Source organism: Lytechinus variegatus, chromosome 4 (assembly GCF_018143015.1).
Source record: "Lytechinus variegatus isolate NC3 chromosome 4, Lvar_3.0, whole genome shotgun sequence".
NCBI classification, from domain to species: domain Eukaryota; kingdom Metazoa; phylum Echinodermata; class Echinoidea; order Temnopleuroida; family Toxopneustidae; genus Lytechinus; species Lytechinus variegatus.
Genome location: NC_054743.1, coordinates 6648732 through 6669406, shown reverse-complemented (window position 1 = coordinate 6669406; position 20675 = coordinate 6648732). Strand labels below are relative to the sequence as shown.

Here is a 20675-nt window from a genome sequence, read left to right as displayed (position 1 = left end):
TTCAATCCATTATCCCTCGGTGGGCCAACTCTACTCTCATTTGAACTTTTCCTGTGTCGAACCTGAATGAAAATAGAAGAAACGTTTCAAAGTGTCCCTTTTATTCAGATCAGTGCAATGTGTAATAGTCTTTATACCCTCTCCCTCTTCCTCGTGTCTCGCAAAGTGAATGTTCAATCTTTGATCCAAGAATGGGCTGTGAATCCTTCTTCCTTCTGGAAATTCATAGAAATGGTATCTTATAAGTTGTCTTGTGCTTCCTTATATAAATTCTAGTAAAGAATGGATAAATTTCTCTGTTCATTTGTGTTCTTTCTTTCTTTCTTTCATTTTCTTTACCTTATTTTTCTTTTGTCTTTATGCTACACTCCTCTTTTCCAGTTTCACCTACCAATTGCCCCCCCCCCCCCCCCCACCCCTCCACTGATATACCCTCACCCTCCATCTCTCCCTTTGCTGCCAGCCAATGATTCATCTGACCTTTTCCCATCCCACATTGCAAGGTGCTTCTATTCACAGTTCCCCCTTAATGACCCCCTCCTGTACTTTCATCACACTTGGCTATGCAGCATCTCATTCTTTGGTCCCGTTATACAGTTTCTATATGTTATTTTAGCTCACCTGATAATTCAAAATCCATTTATAATTACTGTTAAACCTACAATACAATGCTTATTCAACTATTCAATTCAACCCTAATGTTTGTCCAAATCTTGCAAAGCAAATTTGATTCCAATAATATAAACCTTCGTTACCAGGGTAACTAGATTAAAAGCTTTCCACCCACGCGCACCTCACTGTAGGGAAGACATCCCTTGTCCTGGATAAAAATATGGGATGAAATATAAAGGAGAATATCCTCATTTTATCTCACCTTGCTCCCATAAGTCTGGAGCTTTTAGGTAGATATCTTGGTTGTCTTGAATAGGAACTTTGACAGTATAAAAGCCATTACTACCCTGGTTTTCTTGAAGAAAGATAAAGTTGCAGCCTAAATTAGATGACCTTGAGCCCGTAACACAAAGCTTAGCAATGATCGTAGAACAAAATTTCACGATTGATTGCATTGACTGTAATGTACAGTCAGTCGTAAAAATCAAGTGTACATGTACGATCAATCGTTATGCTTTGTGTTACGGAGCCCAGATCTACTCTTCTGAATACTGCAGCATATTTCCCTGATCATGGCAAGGATTTGATCTATACATTGTAATCCCTGTTTCCACAATATATTATGTATTCATCAATCACTTCTTACAAACTACTTCGGACTAACTGTATTTTGTTACTTTTAGTAAATTGCCTCCTCAATCTACAAAGCTAAGAATACTTGTCAATTCCATCCATATATTGGTGATTTTATCTTCCCTTTCTGCTTTACATTTTCTTTTCTGTGTATGATGTATGCCGAGTGTAACAGTAACCCTTGGTCATTCACTCCCCATCTATCCTATTTTTGAGATTCTCTACCCTCCGAACCGAACCTCTCTTGCTGTTTTCTCTCCAGGGTTTAATCCAGATTTTAAAAGTTAATGAAGGCAATGCCCTTTTGGCCCACGCATTGTCTCTTAATACCTGAAAATAAGGGAGGGAAGCAACATGAGGGACTTCCTCCAAGTGGAAAGGGTATCCAAGAAGGGGGATGTTTAGATGGCTGTGCTGCCATCGAGTTGTGATGAAAGCATTATCTTAGTCTGATTCCCAGCCTAGCAACAAACCTCTTTAGCCAAGCTTTTAAGCTGCCTCCTATCCTGGTGTACGTTCATTTTCTCCCTATATAGTTTATAGAGTTTTGCAACATTTTGACATCAAGGGCACTGGTGCAGTATCTGTCTCATATCTATACACTGCTTGTACCACTGCCTGGGTGTATTGTAGTGTATGCCAACCATTATGGTCACTGTTTTGGGTATGTGCCACTTTTCAGCCCAGCCCCCTTTACTTCCCATCTCTCTCTTGGGTGTGGAATGGCACATGCAGATTAATACCTTGCCAGAATACTTAGATGCTATGTCAGGAAGTAATGCCCATGGATCCTTTAAATTTAAAGTCTGGTCAGTAAACCAGTAGCCTACATGTAGGGTTTTACATGTCAACTAATAAACAGTGCCCTGGAGGAATTGAAATAAAGAATTTCAGTATTTCTTCCGACACTTTGTGGCGGGCCCTTGTGATCTTTCACCCCAGTTCTATAGGAGGGTCTAACCTTCCGCATTTTCCCCCTCTTCTCCCTACAGTTTGCAGGTACCGAACCCTGGAACCCGATGAAAAGTATACCCCAGAGCTAGTAGACATCCCAGACTCTGGGGGCAATAAACAACAGTTTGCCACAGTGACAAAAATACCTGGTTTGTACCCAAATACAAACTTCATATATAACAGCTTTCCTTTCACTCTGTGTGCATATATATTCACTGCCTTTTTGTGTGTTCAGTATGTAGAACTATTAATACAACAAAAACAATGCAACCTTTAATAAAATAAACAAAAAATGTTAAAGAAATGACATTGTTTTGCTTGCTTTGTTTTCTGTCTTAATATTTCTAATTGGAGAAATTTGAAATGTTATTATGTCAGCAGTCTGTTGATCTTCTTTTAGTTGGAATGTATTGCAATTGGGTCTATAATGATTTATGACTATATACTGTATTTGCCTTTTTGAATGAATGTAATATGCTCTTTTAAATGTATTTTTAATAAGCAAGCAAATTTTCCTCAGTATCATGGTGCTTGGTGGTGGAATATTTTCTTTACATTTTTGTTTTGAAGAAAACCATTTTGTCCATTTGATTCTAATGCAAAATATAATGCCGTGGTTTTGGTATTGATTCATTTTTGCTATCTTTGTCAAACTAATCTTATGCTGCAGTCCATTACCACAAAATATTGATTTCCCGGTAATGCTCATGTGGAGAGTTGCTTTCATACCATGTTTAAAGCATAAACAAGAATCAAATGGCATAATTGCATCAATCATCCTGCTGTAAAAAAAATACAAAATATTCATCCTCATTTATACATAATGTTTCACTCATTTCTGGTGGAAAATTGGTGTTTACATTTTCAGGGTTTTTATTTTAATAGACAAAAAGAACTGCTATACATCTTTTCAGGTTGGTCATCCTTTTAACATTCATGGCACATAATATGCTTTTTAACACTGATAGGTTCAACTCCTACTGTATTGGAGTCCGCTATTACACATGGATATCAAATTTCACGCAGCATCATTTTGGTGATCACAACTTATTATAGATACATGCAACACAAGGAAAGTAGATTAAAAACAAGCAGTTCCTAAATGTATTCATGTAAATTGGTGTAATGGAATTAGATGACTTTATTTTTAGGGTTGCTGGAGAAACGTGTCTGCTGCCTCAAAACGGGAGTGAAAAATTGGTAAATTACGCTTCGTGGTTATGCATCAGTGATAATTGGAACTGATGTGACGTACATGTATTTGATACTTGTTGGTGGTGGTGGGGGGGGGGGGGCTTGAGTGATACAAGGAAAGGAGACATGACATTGGCTGATTGGAATCACCAGCGATTTCAGATGGACACAAGGCCCACACAATCAATTGATCCATGATATTCTATTAAACCTGTTCAGACTTTTAAGCTTGAATCTTTACAAGAAACATGTATTAAAACACGTTGGGGACTGAACATGTCTGCATGATATGAAATGCATTTTTACATCTGTCATTTATTATGAAATAAATAATAAAACACATTAATTATGCCTATTTCATTTTGATATAATGAATTCTATTAGTCTGAAATGGGAGACTTGGTAGAAACTAATTGCTGTTTTCATAATGAGCACTTGTAATGAGCAGTACATATGCCTACATGTAATGTTTGTCTTCCTACTGAGGCCAGGCAGTTTAATGTAGAAAAAAAAATCAGTTGAGAATTAATATGTAACATGCAAAGTTTTTTTCTTTCCAACATGATATGAGCATTGTATGAAAACAAATGATCTCTGCTACATGTTTGGGTATACATGTAAATGATAATTATGTAAATTATGCTTTTATTTATTTATTTTTTCTGTTAGTAAGTACTATTTTTAAAACTTCCTTGAGATAAATCTTGATTTATTTCACTCTCATTGGATGTGTAGGCCTTGTGATAGATGAGTTGGCAAATTCCTAATGGAATAGAAGGCAGATTGTAATCTGAGAATATTGATTGGAAAAGCTGTTAAATTGCATGAATGATTGATTCGATCAGACTCAGAAAGGTACCCACCTTTAAAAGGTATGAAGATAGGAAATGTAAAAAAGAAGAAAGCTGGAAAAACAAATTGAAGATTGATCTGTTACAGTAAACAAGTGGACGCAGATTGCGTGGTGGAAAAAAACAGGGTTTTTATTCTCGGTACATATGGAATTTTGTGCTCTCAATTTTTGTTTTTATTTGATTCTGTGGAAATAGGCAGCAGGATTTTTGTGTTTTAAAGTCAATGTAATTATTGATTATTTTTTTATGTGGACAGTCAATGACTTATTTTAATTTTTTTAAAAGAAAAGAAACAGTATCAAATGTAGGCCCTAAATCTTTTGTATTACTCCCATAGTCCATTTTTGTCTGAAGTTTGAGGACAAGTGAGAAAGCAACAAATGCACCCTCCATCCTTCCTTTTTTACAACGTAAACTTACAGAGGGATAGTCTCGGTTGAAAATGTAATTAACATGTCATGCATAGAGCTGTTTACATGGTCAGTTTCTTATCACGAGATACATTTCACGAAATAGACTCATGCCATGTCAACATGTAATTCAAAGAATATCTAATAAGCCCTAGCCGGTGTGTACATCTCTCCGGTGCTCGTATTTCTTGTGTCACGTACCCCGATGGCCCTTGCATTGATTATTCATCAGAAACTGCGACCGGGAGAGGGGAAACATGAGCTCGCTGACCAAACAAGGAAAGTCAGCGATATGATTTTGAGGGGAAAACCAAATAAAATCTAGTTTCTTTACCGATCCCAGGTCCCTTGGAGTATTATTAGAGGCTCCCTGTATGACCCCTGTTCACATTTGATTTCAACTGCTTGTGTGGAGTTTTGAAGATGAAAAGCTGCTCCTCTCAATAGCATGATCTCATTATGGTATACCTAATATTTTTTCAGTGCATCTGAGCGCAAAGCAGTTTCATTGAACCAAGTAACTCTGGAAATATCTCAAAAAACCCTTGCTGAGTCTCATTTTTTAAAGATATCTGCTATTGTCTTCCTGTTCACCTACATGTATTATTAAAGGTCAAGTCCACCTCAGAAAAATGTTGATTTGAATCAATAGAGAAAAATCAGACAAGCACAATGCTCAAAATTTCATCAAAATCGGATGTAAAATAAGAAAGTTATGACATTTCAAAGTTTTGCTTATTTTTAACAAAATAGTTATATGAACGAGCCTGTTACATCCTAATGAGAGAGTTGATGACGTCACTCACTATTTCTTTTGTCTTATATTGTTTGAATTATACAATATTTCAATTTTTACGAATTTGATGATTAGGACCTCCTTGCCAGAAGTACAAAATGTTAAAATAATGGAATTCCACGTGTTCAGGGAGGAATGAAACTTAATTTCACATGACAATAACGAGAAAATCAAAATATTTCATATTTCATATAATAAAATACAAAAGAAATAGTGAGTGATGTCATCAGTTCCTTCATTTGCATACCGTCCGAGATGTGCCTATCACTGTTTTGTGAAATGAAGCGAAACTTTAAAATGTCATAACATAAATTTTACATCCGATTTTGTTGAAATTTTCAGTGTTATGCTTGTTGAATTTTTCTCTTTTTATTCAAATCAAAAATTTTTTTGGGGTGGACTTGTCCTTTAAAGCATATTTTTTTCTATTATTAATAATTGAATTAAAATTTGATTTATTGATTATCAAACATGTTTCTTGCCTGTATCTCCCATGATCATTCACAGGCGTAGCTGGAACTTACAAGTTATAAACTGCACAATCAAACATAAATATGTACATTTAAAAAGCTAAAAGTGCTTATGCAGCTAAATCATTTTAGCTACGAAATAACCAAAGCAACTGTCCTTATGAGTAGCATTTTTCTAGCACAATCTCATTCCTCCAGCTATTCATATAATACCACCTAATGTTACCCTTCTTCAACTGCATTGTTCGATAGTCTGGATTTGCCCTTGCTGACTCCAGCGCTCACAACGCCTGGTATGAACAAGGCTCACTCCGAGCAATCGTAACTGAGCTTGGTCGGTTGGTCGGTCCTGGGCGGAAATAAAGTGATTGACAGGAAGATAATATGGCCATATTTGTTTTTACTGCTAAGCAGTTTAAAGAATGTGCTAGGAGCAATGATGATATGATAGTAAGAGCCTACTCACTTTCACTGCGAGTGAATTTTTCTCGTAGAGGTAGTGAAGACGATGGTATCGTGTCGTATTATTTCCAGCAAACGGTTCTCTTGTGCTCAGTGGATGTTAAGATTTTGATTCATATGCCTAATTTATTAGTATATTATTATTATTATTTCTACTATTACTATTATTTGACAAAATCATGATACAAACATAAATGACTCTTTTGCATAGTAAAACAAATGATACAGAATGGAGCAGTGGTACATTCTGGTCAGGGTTTATTAAAGCATTAATGTAAATAGCTGTTTCTTGGAAGCACATCACCCCCGCATGTACCGGTACATGTAGCACTGTGTACAAATATCTAACTTACAAAACATAAAAATTACAACAAAATAACTCTGGTGTTTTGTGAAATTTCTATTAAAGAAAAATTTATTTTCTATGAGTGTATAACACATTTTGTTTTCATTATTTTTTTCTGAAAGAGAGTACATAATAATGTGTAATTATAAATTTTAAATATTTTTTTCCTTTGTTGACAGGGTAGTGTAATAGATTCAACCCCATATACAATACTTGCCCCATTCATTGCATTCTCCATCCACACTAGGTGGTTTCAAACCGCCTCGATCACAAGAATCCCCGTTAAATTACGAGAACTTTTTAAGGCTAAAATATACCCGTTAATTATTCCTGCATTCACACCGCCCCGAAACACATCCTTCGGGATAAGTTCCCGAAGTTACGAGCATGCGCAGTGTTGTCTGATAAGCAGGCAAGGCGGGAGATTAGAAATCACTAGCCCAGCAGCCACCCACGCCGCCGCGCCCAACGACACGCTGGGATAAAAGTTCCCGTAATTTGCTTTCACATCGCCAAAATACCTGCGACCTTGGAAAAATCCCCACGAAAGTTCTCGTAATTTCGCCAAGTACCTACTATTTAGCGGGTATTTTCTTTCGGGGAAATTACGCGTAATTTGCTTTCACATTACCAAAATACCTAGTATTTTCTGATCGGGGTAAATTTCCTGATCAGAGAATACCTGGAACTGGCGAACTTCGAGGTGGTCTGAAACCACCTAATATGACACCTCCCCCGGGCACCTCCCCCCCTTCATTTCTGATAGCAGGAAAACTAATATTCAGATTCATATTCCTTGGTAATTTCCAGAATTTGTTTGGAGGTTATCTTTACAATTTGTAGGCCTTTCATAATTCTGCCCTAAATTTTATTGATTACTACTTTTATGAAAAATTTGCTCGCATATTTTTGCTAATATTATTCCTATTCCATGTTTTAGGGGGCCAGGTTATACATGTACATACACTGTACATAAAGTATATACATAGCGCTTTTCCATTAGTCTTAGACATGCTCAAAACGCTTATATACATATGCCAAAACAGTAAATTCTATTTCTACTCTCCAAGTACTTACAAAAAAATATAAAGGGGATATTATTGAGAAAATAAGTAGGGTTTTTAGCTTATAAATATTTGAATACTCTTACTGAAGGGGGTATTGTTCTTCGTTAAATACCTTGCTAACTAGTGCTTTTGTTAGAGCCGTAATGGTGAATGGTATGTAAGTCATTATTGGCCATCCCCTTGCCAGCCATCTTGTCTTTCTGGTATATTTACAGCGGAGACAAGTTTATGTTCTTGTTACTATTATTGTGAACTGATCATACTCGATGCATCTGACGGTGCAAGAAAAAAAAATATGCTGCTACAATTGAAAAGAATATTATATCAGGAAATCAGGAATAGTGTAATATTTAACTCCAGGGTCTTTTAATCCCTCCTACACATTTCTCTTGACTCTTTGTCTCTGTGCCGAGGGTATGTATGTCTGGGCTTGCCTCGTGCATTTGAAATCTTAGTCTGGGTTTCCAAACTTAATATTGAATTGAGTCTGGTCAGGGTCTTTTTTTCAGTCATGGCGTGATTGATTTTAATAGAGCTAGGTGTTTTGGATCAGTGGATAAGTCTTCAGGCTTTGAACTTGAAGGTCCAGGGTTCATATCCCACCGCAGCACTCACCCAAGTCGTTTATCTACATTTGCCACTCTCTATCCAGGTGAAGCAAGTTGTACTCAGTAGAGAGAGAATGCTCAAGTGCCTGATCAGAGGAGCCTTTCCAAGGCCAGTCAGTGCCGAGAAAAAAATTGAAGTGAGATAGATTGGTATTAATGTCGGGGAATCTGAAGAATGATGGATGGGACTTGTTAATATTTCACATTAAAATGTGAAAAGGGATTTTATTGTTTAATTCTTTCCTCTCAACAGGACTTGTAATTATATAAGAGCTATAAAAATATAAAATATTTTTCACTTTATATAGGGTTAACATATTATTTAATGTCATCTTCAGCAATAGCTGAACACTTTATATGGGGATTTCCTAAATGCTGAACAAGCAAAATTAGCAGTGTAGCAAAATCAAGTTGCAGAAATGATATTCAGGATTCACAAGATTTGGGCTTTGTTTCAGACTACAAACACAGGTTGAAGTTCGGGAAAGAGAGTTATTCAAAATGGCAGGTTTTCCTGACGAAAAGTAGCAGCATTTCCTGAGTGCATACTGTTAGCTGTGACAAGGAGTGGAGAGGGTTGTCTAGATAAAGACATTAACATGTGAAAAGAGGAAATTGCAAATAGGGTACTCCTTTTTTCTCTTTTGCTATTAAAATATATGGTAAGATTTTAAAGCACATCGCATACACCTTTGTCGAGAATAGTGTAGGCGCTTGGATACCTTTGCTAGACAATGAGAAATTATAAACAGAAAATATCTTTAACAGAACTTGCAGTGTCATAATTTGCCTTTTTTTATTGAACATGTAGCAGAATTGTGCAGTACAATAATGAGAAAATAATGTGACTGCATGCAGACTTCAAAATAAAACAGACAAGGCTATGCAGATGTATGCCATTCTTTTTTATTTCAAAATTTAGCAAAGTGGGTTGGGGTGAATGAAATCTGTTTGCTATATATATATATATATTATATATATACATGTATATATTCTTTTTTGGGGGGTGATTCTGTTTATCTATTCAGAATAATTTGGGTGTGATTTAGATCAGTCATAATTCTAGCAGAAATGTATACCGGTAGTTTTTTTCTTTAAAAAAAAGGGTTTACTGCAAGTACTACCACCTTCATTTATGGACCTTCAAAATTAATATACACCTTGTTACCAATTAGTATTCAAATAATGGGAGGAATAGATTCTGCACCATGAGTACATTATCATAAGTGCCTTAACGTTGTATGCAGCGGCTTCCATGCTTTATAGTTTATACATGGTCTGTATAGTAATTGCACTGATGACTCAAACACTTGCAAGGACACATATTGTTTTGAAAACAGAGTACACATTTTCTCCCATGATCATGCTAGTAGGCACTATATGATTCATATGATATGCTCTAGTTTTAAATTAGAAAACCTTGCCAACAACTGTTCATAAAAGGCAGGTTTCTGAAATTAAAGATTTTTTTAGTTTGTATGCATGTGTGCAGTACATAAAATTCAGAAAGTTTTGATGAAGACATACATAGAGTTGTACTAGTCATATTCAATATAAATTCAGTTGATATTCCACTTTTTTCATTCCTGTTGTCTAAAAAATATTTGATTAAGTACATGTTTTTTTTTTTTGTTTTTTTTTTTGGGGGGGGGGTGAAATTAAAGAATTAAAATATGAACAATAATGCCTCCAAGAGCTATACTTGTATTCAATTATGATATCTACTGGTCATTAGTACAATCATTTCAGTTCTTTTGGGGGTCCTTTCTCCTTTAGTTTTGCCATATTTTCTTTTCTTTTTTTTTAAGGGGGGCGGGGTTCCATTAAAAAAATATAGGGGATTTTGCATTATTATTGACTTGGCTGTCTTTGTGGTAACTCTCAGCCCCAATTTATAATCATACTGTGTTAAGTCTATTCTGATTATGATCTTCCCATGCGTTATATTGCATGACTTTGATGGATGCCAGCTCTTCAGTCTAATGACCCATCACCCACTTTTTTCTTCTGCTCAGCTCCTTCATTTCAGAATTGTCCTCTATTTACGCATCGATGGAATAATTTTAGCAAGTTACCATGGTAACTGGTAACACGCAAGCTTCAAATTTTAGACAGGGGATCGGGATGGAGTGTTTCCATTATAAGACAAAAATAGAAATTAAAATTGGTCAGTTTGCAGGATAACCAATGTACAGTTTATACCGACTTTGTCAGGAAGACTGTTGAGTGTTGACTCTTCTGCCTTGTCTACCCATCGGAAATATGGATGCTTGATCAGTCACTTTTTGCATGTTCTCCTTTCAATATGAGTAATGTATTAACCAGAGAGAAGGCCCACTTATAATCTATTCAAATTGTGCCTTTAAGAAAGTTTTAATTTTCATCACTGACTTGAATTCTTGGGTATAATGTGAAAGTCATGAGTGACCAAATCCAATCCATTTTGATCTGTAATATTATAATGACATTTTGTTCATTTGTGTACACTTGCTCATGCGTGAAGTTTAATGTTTAGAAATGACTGTTAGATAGTGAAAGCTACAAAAGAAAAATGAATTCTGTTATGGTGGTTACCATGGTGATATGAAAACAAGGATGTACATGTTGCCTCCAACTATCATTGTTAAATTGAAAATTTCCCCAATCGCCCTGCCAAATTGACCAATAACTGTCACTCTTCTCCATGAATACTGTTGGTTTTATATTGTCTGTTTTATTGGGATGTACATGTACATGTATGTGAAAGTGATAGCACCTATTCATAAATAAAAAAATTAAGGCTGACAAATGGATTGCATTCCTATCTGAGGGGATTTTTATAATGGGGAATTTAGGAACTTTGTGTTGTCTGGGAATGCCAAAGTGAAAAAACAAAATAGATGAAATTCATTATAACAGAAGATTGAATTATGACATTTTGTATATTTGATATGGAGTTACGCAGAAATGTCATGATTTATAATTCACACATTGCTTGATCTTTGATCAGACAATTCTCATTGCAGATTGTAAATTACATGTATGTGCTAACTGATTAATTCTTGTACATATGTACCAATGCTGTTTGGGGCCGAGAGGTAGTCATTCTAGATCATACTGTAGGTGTAACCTATTGCATAAATTATGAGTCGTCTTAATTGCAAATCTAATGCATCTTCAACATTTGCGTACGTGTATGTGTGCAAATCTACCTGAAGGTATGAGTTCATGAATGCATAATTCTGTTTTTAGTTTAGCAATTAACATTTCACCATCTTCTTTAACTAGCATCTAGTGTGAGAGACATGATCTCACTTCAAATTACATGTACATACAGTCTTCTAATCACACACCAGTGTATTATTCTAGCCTTGTTTCAAGGCATAGGGCTCTATTCATTTTTTTGGCATTATATTTTCATTTATAAATTTCCTGATTCATATTTGCGTGGGATAGAGGTTTTGTTTTTTGTCATTCTGCTTTTTCATTTTACAATATACATGTAGCTGATTGCTACGGCTATTATTTCTCTGGCTTTTGTTCAGAGGGTGCACAGATGATTCAAAGCAAATATTCAGTGTGTGATGATTCACATGGCGTGATTTGAATTTGCAAAGTACATCAGTAACTATTTTCTTCTCAGACGAAAGCTTTCGCAGAGAAAAATCTGAAAAAAACATTGCTGCTGCAAAATATATCAAAATCATTTATAGGGTTATTGGAAATAAAGGTTTTTTTCTTTTTTAGTTTGAAGTAAACAGAGTAAGATTAAAGACATTGCATTAATACTGTTAGCTTGACGCAGTCATTTAATGGTACTGATGATGTGGGACCTTTATAATTTTCCAATTATGCGATAGAATTGTGAAATGGTCACATCAGAGAGAGAAAAAATCATTCCGTCCCCCAGCTTGGAAGTAAACTACTCCATGGATTAAGTCTTTCAGCAAGCCATGCTGCTTAAATGTCATTTTGTCATCGATGTCGTTGAGATAACCAACATGATCTTTCTTATGTCAATATATCTATGTTCTCAGACTCTCCCACACAATGTTTCAAATTGGCACACCCTTCTCTTATTTTAGCTCTGTCATGTTTAGGGAAGTCACAAACTTGTGAACAGGAGATTATTAGAGTAGAACAACTTTTCAAGAGATTCCTTTGGGAACGTTTCAGAAATATTTCTGTAAATTTATTAAGATCTTTCTATGGGGTGTGTTTTAAATGCAATCTCGAGTCGGCTTCTCAATGATTGCATATACATGTATATACATAATTCAAATCATGTGTTAATTCATGCAGAGCGCACTCGCTTTAATACCCCCTGTATGAAAATATTATTTCTGAAGTGGTTTAATCATGGTTTGAACTAGTAGTCAGACAAGTTTTCTTGTCTTTTTTATACCCTTGTAATTGTTTTTAGGTTAAGAATATACTGTAGCATTTGTCCTAAATATGTTAAATGTGAATATATGTATGTTCCTGGTGGTGTTTTTGTCATTTTCAAGAATCAAGCATGCACTGACAATTCTGTGGGATGAAGGTAAAAACAATAGTTAGAATTCACTTGTGGCTGTTGCTTGTGTGAAGTTTTCTGTGGCACGACCAGTGCGTATCTTCTTGTATTCGTGTTTACGTTTTGGACAAAGTTTACCAGTATTTCTTTTTTTTTCTTGAATGTGCATGTGATCTAGTGTATTCTTGAGGAATACCTTATACTTATTAGCATGCATGGCTGTAAAATTATTACATTTATGTCTACCAGTAACACTATGTACATGTAACCACAACATTGCATAGTAAATTTCCAAACATCTGATGACATCAGATTCTGTTCTTTTCAGTACACTTTAAAGGTAAATGCTAGTTTTGGTAACGATATCAAAATGAGTTCGTACAGAATCCTTTGAAATGACCACCAAAGTGTCTGTTTGTATAAATAAAACGCATGTGCCAAAGAATTCTGGAAGAAATTGTGTAATTGCTGAGAAATCAGCAAATAAGCACAGGAATCGGGTAGGGCGTCGGGCCCGACGCCCTAAGCAATAATTATACATTGTCCCACGTGCGCTTATCTGTGTTGGGGATCTTCAGTGTGAACATTTTTCAGCGTAGATTTCAAGATTTCACAAATTTCAGTTAATGTAACTGTACCAGATCTAGATCCTCGATGATATACTGACAATTAAGCCTTGTTTTACAGACTTTCTCATGAAATCAGTGTTTACTGCAACTACTGGAATTTCTCTTTAACAAGTGTTTTTCTGTTCTTTTTCCCTGTGCAGATGGGACAGAAAGCAAAGGAACGGCGGATGCTACACATGAAGATTTAAACACAACCAACACTTCAGATGACAGACCACCAAGGCAACGGAAAGAACCTGGTAGGTATATTATGATGATGGTGTTGTTGATGATGATGGTGATGATGGTAATGATGGTGGTGATGATGATGATAGTGATGATGGTGATGATGATAGCGATGATGGTGATGGTGGTTAATGTTGTAAGTTAGAGCAATTACGGGATCGGAGTTCGGTTCGGAAATTTTGCTACTAAAATCGGAATCGGTTCGGATATCGGATCGGAAGATATTCAAAAACAAAAAATGCATTAAAATTTGTATGTGGCCGGCGCGTGGACAAATGCGGCACGCTACACTGATGGCAGAATTTGTTTTGATCTCCGACAAAAGCGGAGGAAGAAGATGATGAGTTGTTTTGATCTCCGACATAATCGGAGGAAGGAAAATAAGATGACGTTCCAGCGCGCGACACTACTGCCGATCAACGATAGGCCTCTTCTCTACAACATCGTGGTGATGGCGGAGTCCGTCGTGAACTTTTAGAGGCCGCATTACTTACCGAAAAAGACACACTATTATCCAAAGTTGTCAGAGATGATTTTCACCTTCTCTACAACATCGTAGTGATGGCGGAGGTAATTGTAAACTCATAAAGGTCGCATGACCTCCCGAAAAAGACGCACTATTATCCAAAGTTGTTAGAGATGATTTTCACCTTCTCTACAACATCGTAGTGATGGCGGAGGTAATGTAAACTCTTAAGGGTCGCATGACCTTCCGAAAAAGACGAATTATTATCGAGAGTGGTTAACCATCTTAACCAAGATATTCACCTTCTCTACAACATCGTAGTGATGGCGGAGGTAATCGTAAAATCTTAAAGGTCACATGACCTCCCAAAAAAGACACATTATTATCCAGATTTGTTTGCCATGATATTCACCTTCTCTACAACATCGTAGTGATAGCGGAGGTAATCGTAAAATCTTAAAGGTTGCATGACCTCCCGAAAAGACGCATTATTATCCAGAGTTGTTTACCGTGATATTCACCTTCTTTACAACATCGTATTGATGGCGGAGGTAATCGTAATCTCAAAAAGGTCGCATGACCTCCCGAAAAAGACGCACTATTATCCAAAGTTGTTAGAGATGATTTTCACCTTCTCTACAACATCGTAGTGATGGCGGAGGTAATGTAAACTCTTAAAGGTCGCATTAACTTCCGAAAAAGACGAATTATTATCCAGAGTGTTAACCATGTTAACCATGATATTCACCTTCTCTACAACATCGTAGTGATGGCGGAGGTAATCGTAAAATCTTAAAGGTCACATGACCTCCCGAAAAAGACGCATTATTATCCAGATTTGTTTGCCATGATATTCACCTTCTCTACAACATCGTAGTGATGGCGGAGGTAATCGTCAACTCTTAAAGGTCGCATGACCTCCCGAAAAAGACACATTATTATCCAGAGTTGTTTATCGTGATATTCACCTTCTTTACAACATCGTAGTGATGGCGGAGGTAATCGTAATCTCAAAAAGGTCGCATGACCTCCCGAAAAAGACGCACTATTATCCAAAGTTGTTAGAGATGATTTTCACCTTCTCTACAACATCGTAGTGATGGCGGAGGTAATGTAAACTCTTAAAGGTCGCATTAACTTCCGAAAAAGACGAATTATTATCCAGAGTGTTAACCATGTTAACCATGATATTTACCTTCTCTACAACATCGTAGTGATGGCCGAGGTTATCGTAAACTCCTAAAGGTCGCTTGACCTTCCAAAAAAGACGCATTATTATCCAGAGTTGTTTACCGTGATATTCACCTTCTTTACAACATCGTATTGATGACGGAGGTTATCGTAAACTCAAAAAGGTCGCATGACCTCCCGAAAAAGACGCACTATTATCCAGAGTTGTTAGCCATGATATTCACCTTCTCTACAACATCGTAGTGATGGCGGAGGTAATCGTAAACTCTTAAAGGTCGCATGACCTCCCGAAAAAGACGCATTATTATCCAGAGTTTACCATGATATTCACCTTCTGTACAACATCGTATTGATGGCGGAGGCAATCGAAAACTCCTAAACGTCGCTTGACCTCCTGAAAAAGATATTGTATTATATATCTACCAATGTATTAATTATCTGTATATATATATTGTACATAAAGTTAAAACATTCAATTAATTTGCATTTTGTAATTTTGTAAATTTTGTAAACTTTGGTCAAGTTTTGAAATTAAAAATGAACTTCCATTATGATAAAGTAACTTCAATCAATCGAATGCCTTAACAATTAAGATTATATTAATTGCAATCTCATTCTTGTACTATATCTACTTAATAATTATCTCAATCTTAAACAGCTCAATTCACAAACTGATCGATGCATTATTTAGTAGCTAGTCGCAGTTATTGACAAATTTGCAATAGTTTCTCAACTTCTCATTCAAATCATTCCTAGTTAATATTATTTCATTATTGTCGCCATTTCACATTTTGTTCTATACATTCAATTATCAAACTACTTTTCAAAATCAATGTTTATATTATATTTATCAATTAATCTCCTGTTTAAATCAGTTTCAATTCAATTTCTTCTAGTTCACAATTATCCAATTCCAATTATTGATGCATCAAGGATTACAGAACATTTGCGATTAATGAATTTTAATGAATTTGCATTTTAATCATACTATTAGGTATTTATATTCAACAATACTTGCGTTCATTATTATTCATTTCAATGATATGTATTCAATTTTTGATGTATTGATTTATTTTTTAATTTATATGTAAATGCATCACAATTCGGCTTGGCCGCCATGATGTATGAGTTTTATCAAATAAACCATTTATCTATCTATCTACATGTATCTATCTATCTTTGTTTGAGATCAAAACAAATCACCAGCGCGCGCATTTTGACGGCAAACATGTCGCCGCGTGTTTTTTTTTTGTCTTGTTATGTTTTGGTTTTCCGATCCGATTTTTTCCCCACTGGTCAAAAATCGGAGTTCGGAAAAATGTAGAAAAAAGGGGAAAATCAGATCGGGAATTGGAATAAAAATCGGTTACAACATTAATGGTGGTGATGATGGTGATGATGATGATGGTGGTGATGATGATGGTGATGATGATGATGATGATGGTGGTGATGATGGTGGTGGTGATGATGATGATGGTGGTGATGATGATGATGGTGATGATGATAGCAATGATGATGGTGATGGTGGTGATGATGATGGTGTTGATGAAGACCGTGGTGATGGTGATGATGATGATGTCGAGGAGGATTATGAAGATCGTAGTGGTGATGGTTGTGATGACGATGATGATGATTATGAGAGGGATGATACTGGCGATGGTGTTGATTGTTATAATGATGGTGACTATATTGATGTGGATGATGTTGAGGACTATGATGAGCATGTTCATGATGATAATTGTGATGATGGGGTTGGTGACGAGGGTGATTATAACTACGATGTTGATAATTGTTGTGGAGGTCAATAAATGAAAGAGATTCTGTCTATGCAAACAGTAATTCTATTTTCTCATATTTTTTTCCAACAGTGTTAGATGCGTCCAAACTGAAGGAGCGAGAAGAACGAAACGCAAACAACAGGCGGGCACACTTACAGAAGAAATCGGATGTTCTCAAGGACAAGAATGAACAGAGACGGCAAGCTGTGGAGGAGCGTAGGAGACAACAGGCAGAGGCAGACAAGGTATGATTCAGACACATTCAGACTCATTCAGGGCCCCGTTGTACAAAGATTACGATTGCACCGATCAATCGTAATTATGGAAATCCATCAGTGTCATAATTTTTTCTACAGGAAATTTGCAAAATGTCCTTTGTAATCAAAGGAGAACATCCCAAATTGTCAAATCAATGAATTTATGGATATGGATTCATATCTAGAATTTTTTGTGAACAAACATGCATTTCATATGTTGACTTTGCTGGCTTTCCATAGTTGCGTTTGATTGGATCAATCGTAACTCTTTTTACAATGGGGCCCAGTAGTCACTCTGGTGAAAGGAATTGATGTTGCATATCATATGATGTAAGAGCAAACACTTTCAGAAATGGCAGACAGAGGCTCTATGACACATCCTACTTTATTATTTTTTTAATCCTATGTACAGGGTTATATTATAAATCAGTTTAGAAGATAGTCATGACCATGTGCATGAAAAACCAGGGAAAATTTACATAGGGGCTTGTTGGGTGCGAGTTAGCCTTGGAAATGCTATAAAAAAAAAGCCCTGGAAACTATTAAAGGAGCCCTGTAAAATCCCATTCATCTCAGTGTTAAAGCAAATCCAATGTTACAGATTTTGGCAGTAATTTGTGAAAAGTAGACCTCGAAAAAAAAGGATAATTTTAGTTGTTGTTTTTTACAGTACATACACATTACAGCATCAACTCTTAAATATTAGAGTTATTTGTTGAACTTGCTTGGACGAGCTCATGAGGACAAACTATGGCCAACTTTTTAAGAATTAACATGATCAAGGCTTCTGCTAACAAGCAACTATCTATGGTCATAGTTCTGAAGATTCAATAATACATGCACAGACATTTTGCTTTGCAGATAAGATATTTAATTACATACATGATGATGTATATCCTATTGTTCATATGCTAACAATTTTCTGACTACAGTTTCTATGTATACTCTAGCTTGAATTACTTTCACTGTATAACTTTTGTTGAAGCCTGTTCCAGTATGCGGAATACCCTGTTTCTTTTATGATAGCTGAACATTTGATTTAGGAAGTATAGTAGGATGAACATTTATACATGCTTGTATAATGCTTGTATAATCATTGTCCTAGCTGAAAATTTAATGTTAAATGGAGATTGTGATATTTTTAATAGTCAAATGATTTTATATTAAGTTTTTTGAATATCTTTAGTAGTTTGTACAATTGTTAGAGCAGGATGTCTGCTGTAAAATAAAAATAATTTGACAGTTTTTATCAACTTTTTCATCTCAGGAACGTAAAGAGGCAATACTTCAGAAATCAAAAGAGAGAGAGGAGGCTTCGCACTCATCGAGAGAGAAGCGCAGATCATGGAGTGCCTTTGGCGCTCGGGAAAGCCCCACCCCGATACAGAGCGCATCAACGCCCCGGGGTAGGAGCACGGACCGAGCCGCGCCAAAGAGCCGGACCACCAACCTGTCCAGCTCGAAGCACCTATCAAGCTCCGTCTCTAACATCTATCAGAGGTCGGTCAAGCTGGTCCGACTCGGGCCCAACGAGGACGACTGGTTCCAGATGTATGTGCCCGAGAAAAGTAAGAAGAAGCCCGGCTCGCCCGCGGGTGCGGTGACGCCACCGCCGGCGGCGAGTGGGGCGGGGCCTGCGGATGCTCGTTCGCCTGTTGGTGCATTACGTTCATCACCCAGCCACTACCGGTCTACCCCAAACCTTGCATGTAAGCTCACTCTAACATACCTCTCCCTTTTCCTTTTATCCTCTCTAACGGTTGATCTAATAATGATATTCTATCAGGGGATGCCTATCACATCTCGTGGGTTTGGCTTGCGGACAGGGATAGCCTGTGGGTGGCTCAGACAGATTGATTGGCTTTAAGAAAAGATCTCAGGCTCAAGATTTGGATACAGTGTGCATATATCAAGTCTTTCATTTGATACATTAATACTCGACATGTGAATTTCTGAAAGAGAGTTTGCATTTAGTCTTAGTTAGCTCAGAGGGATATTCAATATTCAAGCATATATATGTACATTGTTTCAAACATCTAGTTAGAATATATATATATGATTGATAAACATTTTGGTTTAATTGAAATGTATGTCTGCATGAATTTTCCTCAAACAAAAATAAAAATACATTTGAAAATATTCCATATATGGGAGAGGCAATGAAATGACTCTTCGTGCAAAAATGTTTGTCAAAGTACACTAATGAAATTATTGAGCCTGGGATGTTTTTTCAACCAAGCCACTTTCAATCTCCTCTTTCAAATGTAGGTTTAAATTTTCGCTAGAAAAGTCTTAGAAAATCCAAAAGTGCTACCAAAGAAAAGTCTTTTAAAATACATCTTCAACTTCAAAATCTTAACAAATCTGTGAAGATGATATGTATTGAACTGATCACAGAAATTCTATTTCTGAGATGTTATACAAAACTATGAATGTATCTACTAAGATTGGAAATCTAATGGTTGCACTTTTTAAATGTTCTCAGTTAGATCTTGACTATTACATTCAGTCCTCAGACATTCTTTAATTTTATGATCTTTATGAGGTCAACCTTTATTCATTTTCAATGTGACCTCACATACATTATACATAGATTTATTGCTTTACAGCGTTTAAAGGTAAGGATTTTAATAATTCGTTCAATATCAATGTTGATTTAAATCAAATCTCTCTCCTTTTCAAACACACACTGAAGGTAAGATTGGTAAATATTAAGTCGCTAGTTTGCAATGTTTAATCACACTCAGTTTCTTGTGATATTATCACTTTATATTTTGGATATTGACCATTGCAAAATTCATTCACCCCCCCCCCATGTGCTTGCTAATTGCTTCAAATTATAGCATGAAAAATTGTCAGGTCTCCCATCATTTTGATCATTTTCTTTAAATGTTTCAAAACTTTCTTCCTGTTGTTCATTGTGGAATCGTTTAAACAAATTATTTATGACAGAGTTGGATCATGAGTATTATTTTATTCATATTTTGACAATTCCTATAAATAAGAAAATGAAGAGAATTTGACTTAAATTGAGAAAGCTTATTTTTATCAGACAGATAAATAGGACAACTCTGCTTTCACAAACCGAACATAAATACTTGAAAAAATAAGACATCAGTTGATGTTTACATTTACCCTTTTGTGCTGTTTATTTTTGTTTATTTCCACCATTAAAAACTCCCTTCTTTCTCCTGAATTTCAAACTTTGTTTATACTCTTCAATTACTT

General features: G+C 36.0%; 1 protein-coding gene across 1 annotated transcript in view; it reads left to right on the top strand.

Annotated features, from left to right (window-relative positions):
* The window catches only part of LOC121413265 (titin homolog), an 89263-nt gene that overhangs the window by 39046 nt on the left and 29542 nt on the right, over positions 1-20675 (top strand). Inside the window, exons 4-7 of the mRNA XM_041606025.1 lie at positions 2238-2348; positions 13671-13769; positions 17281-17435; positions 18715-19156. Coding sequence (XP_041461959.1) covers positions 2238-2348; positions 13671-13769; positions 17281-17435; positions 18715-19156 — 807 coding nt within the window. The remainder of the gene's footprint in view (positions 1-2237; positions 2349-13670; positions 13770-17280; positions 17436-18714; positions 19157-20675) is intronic.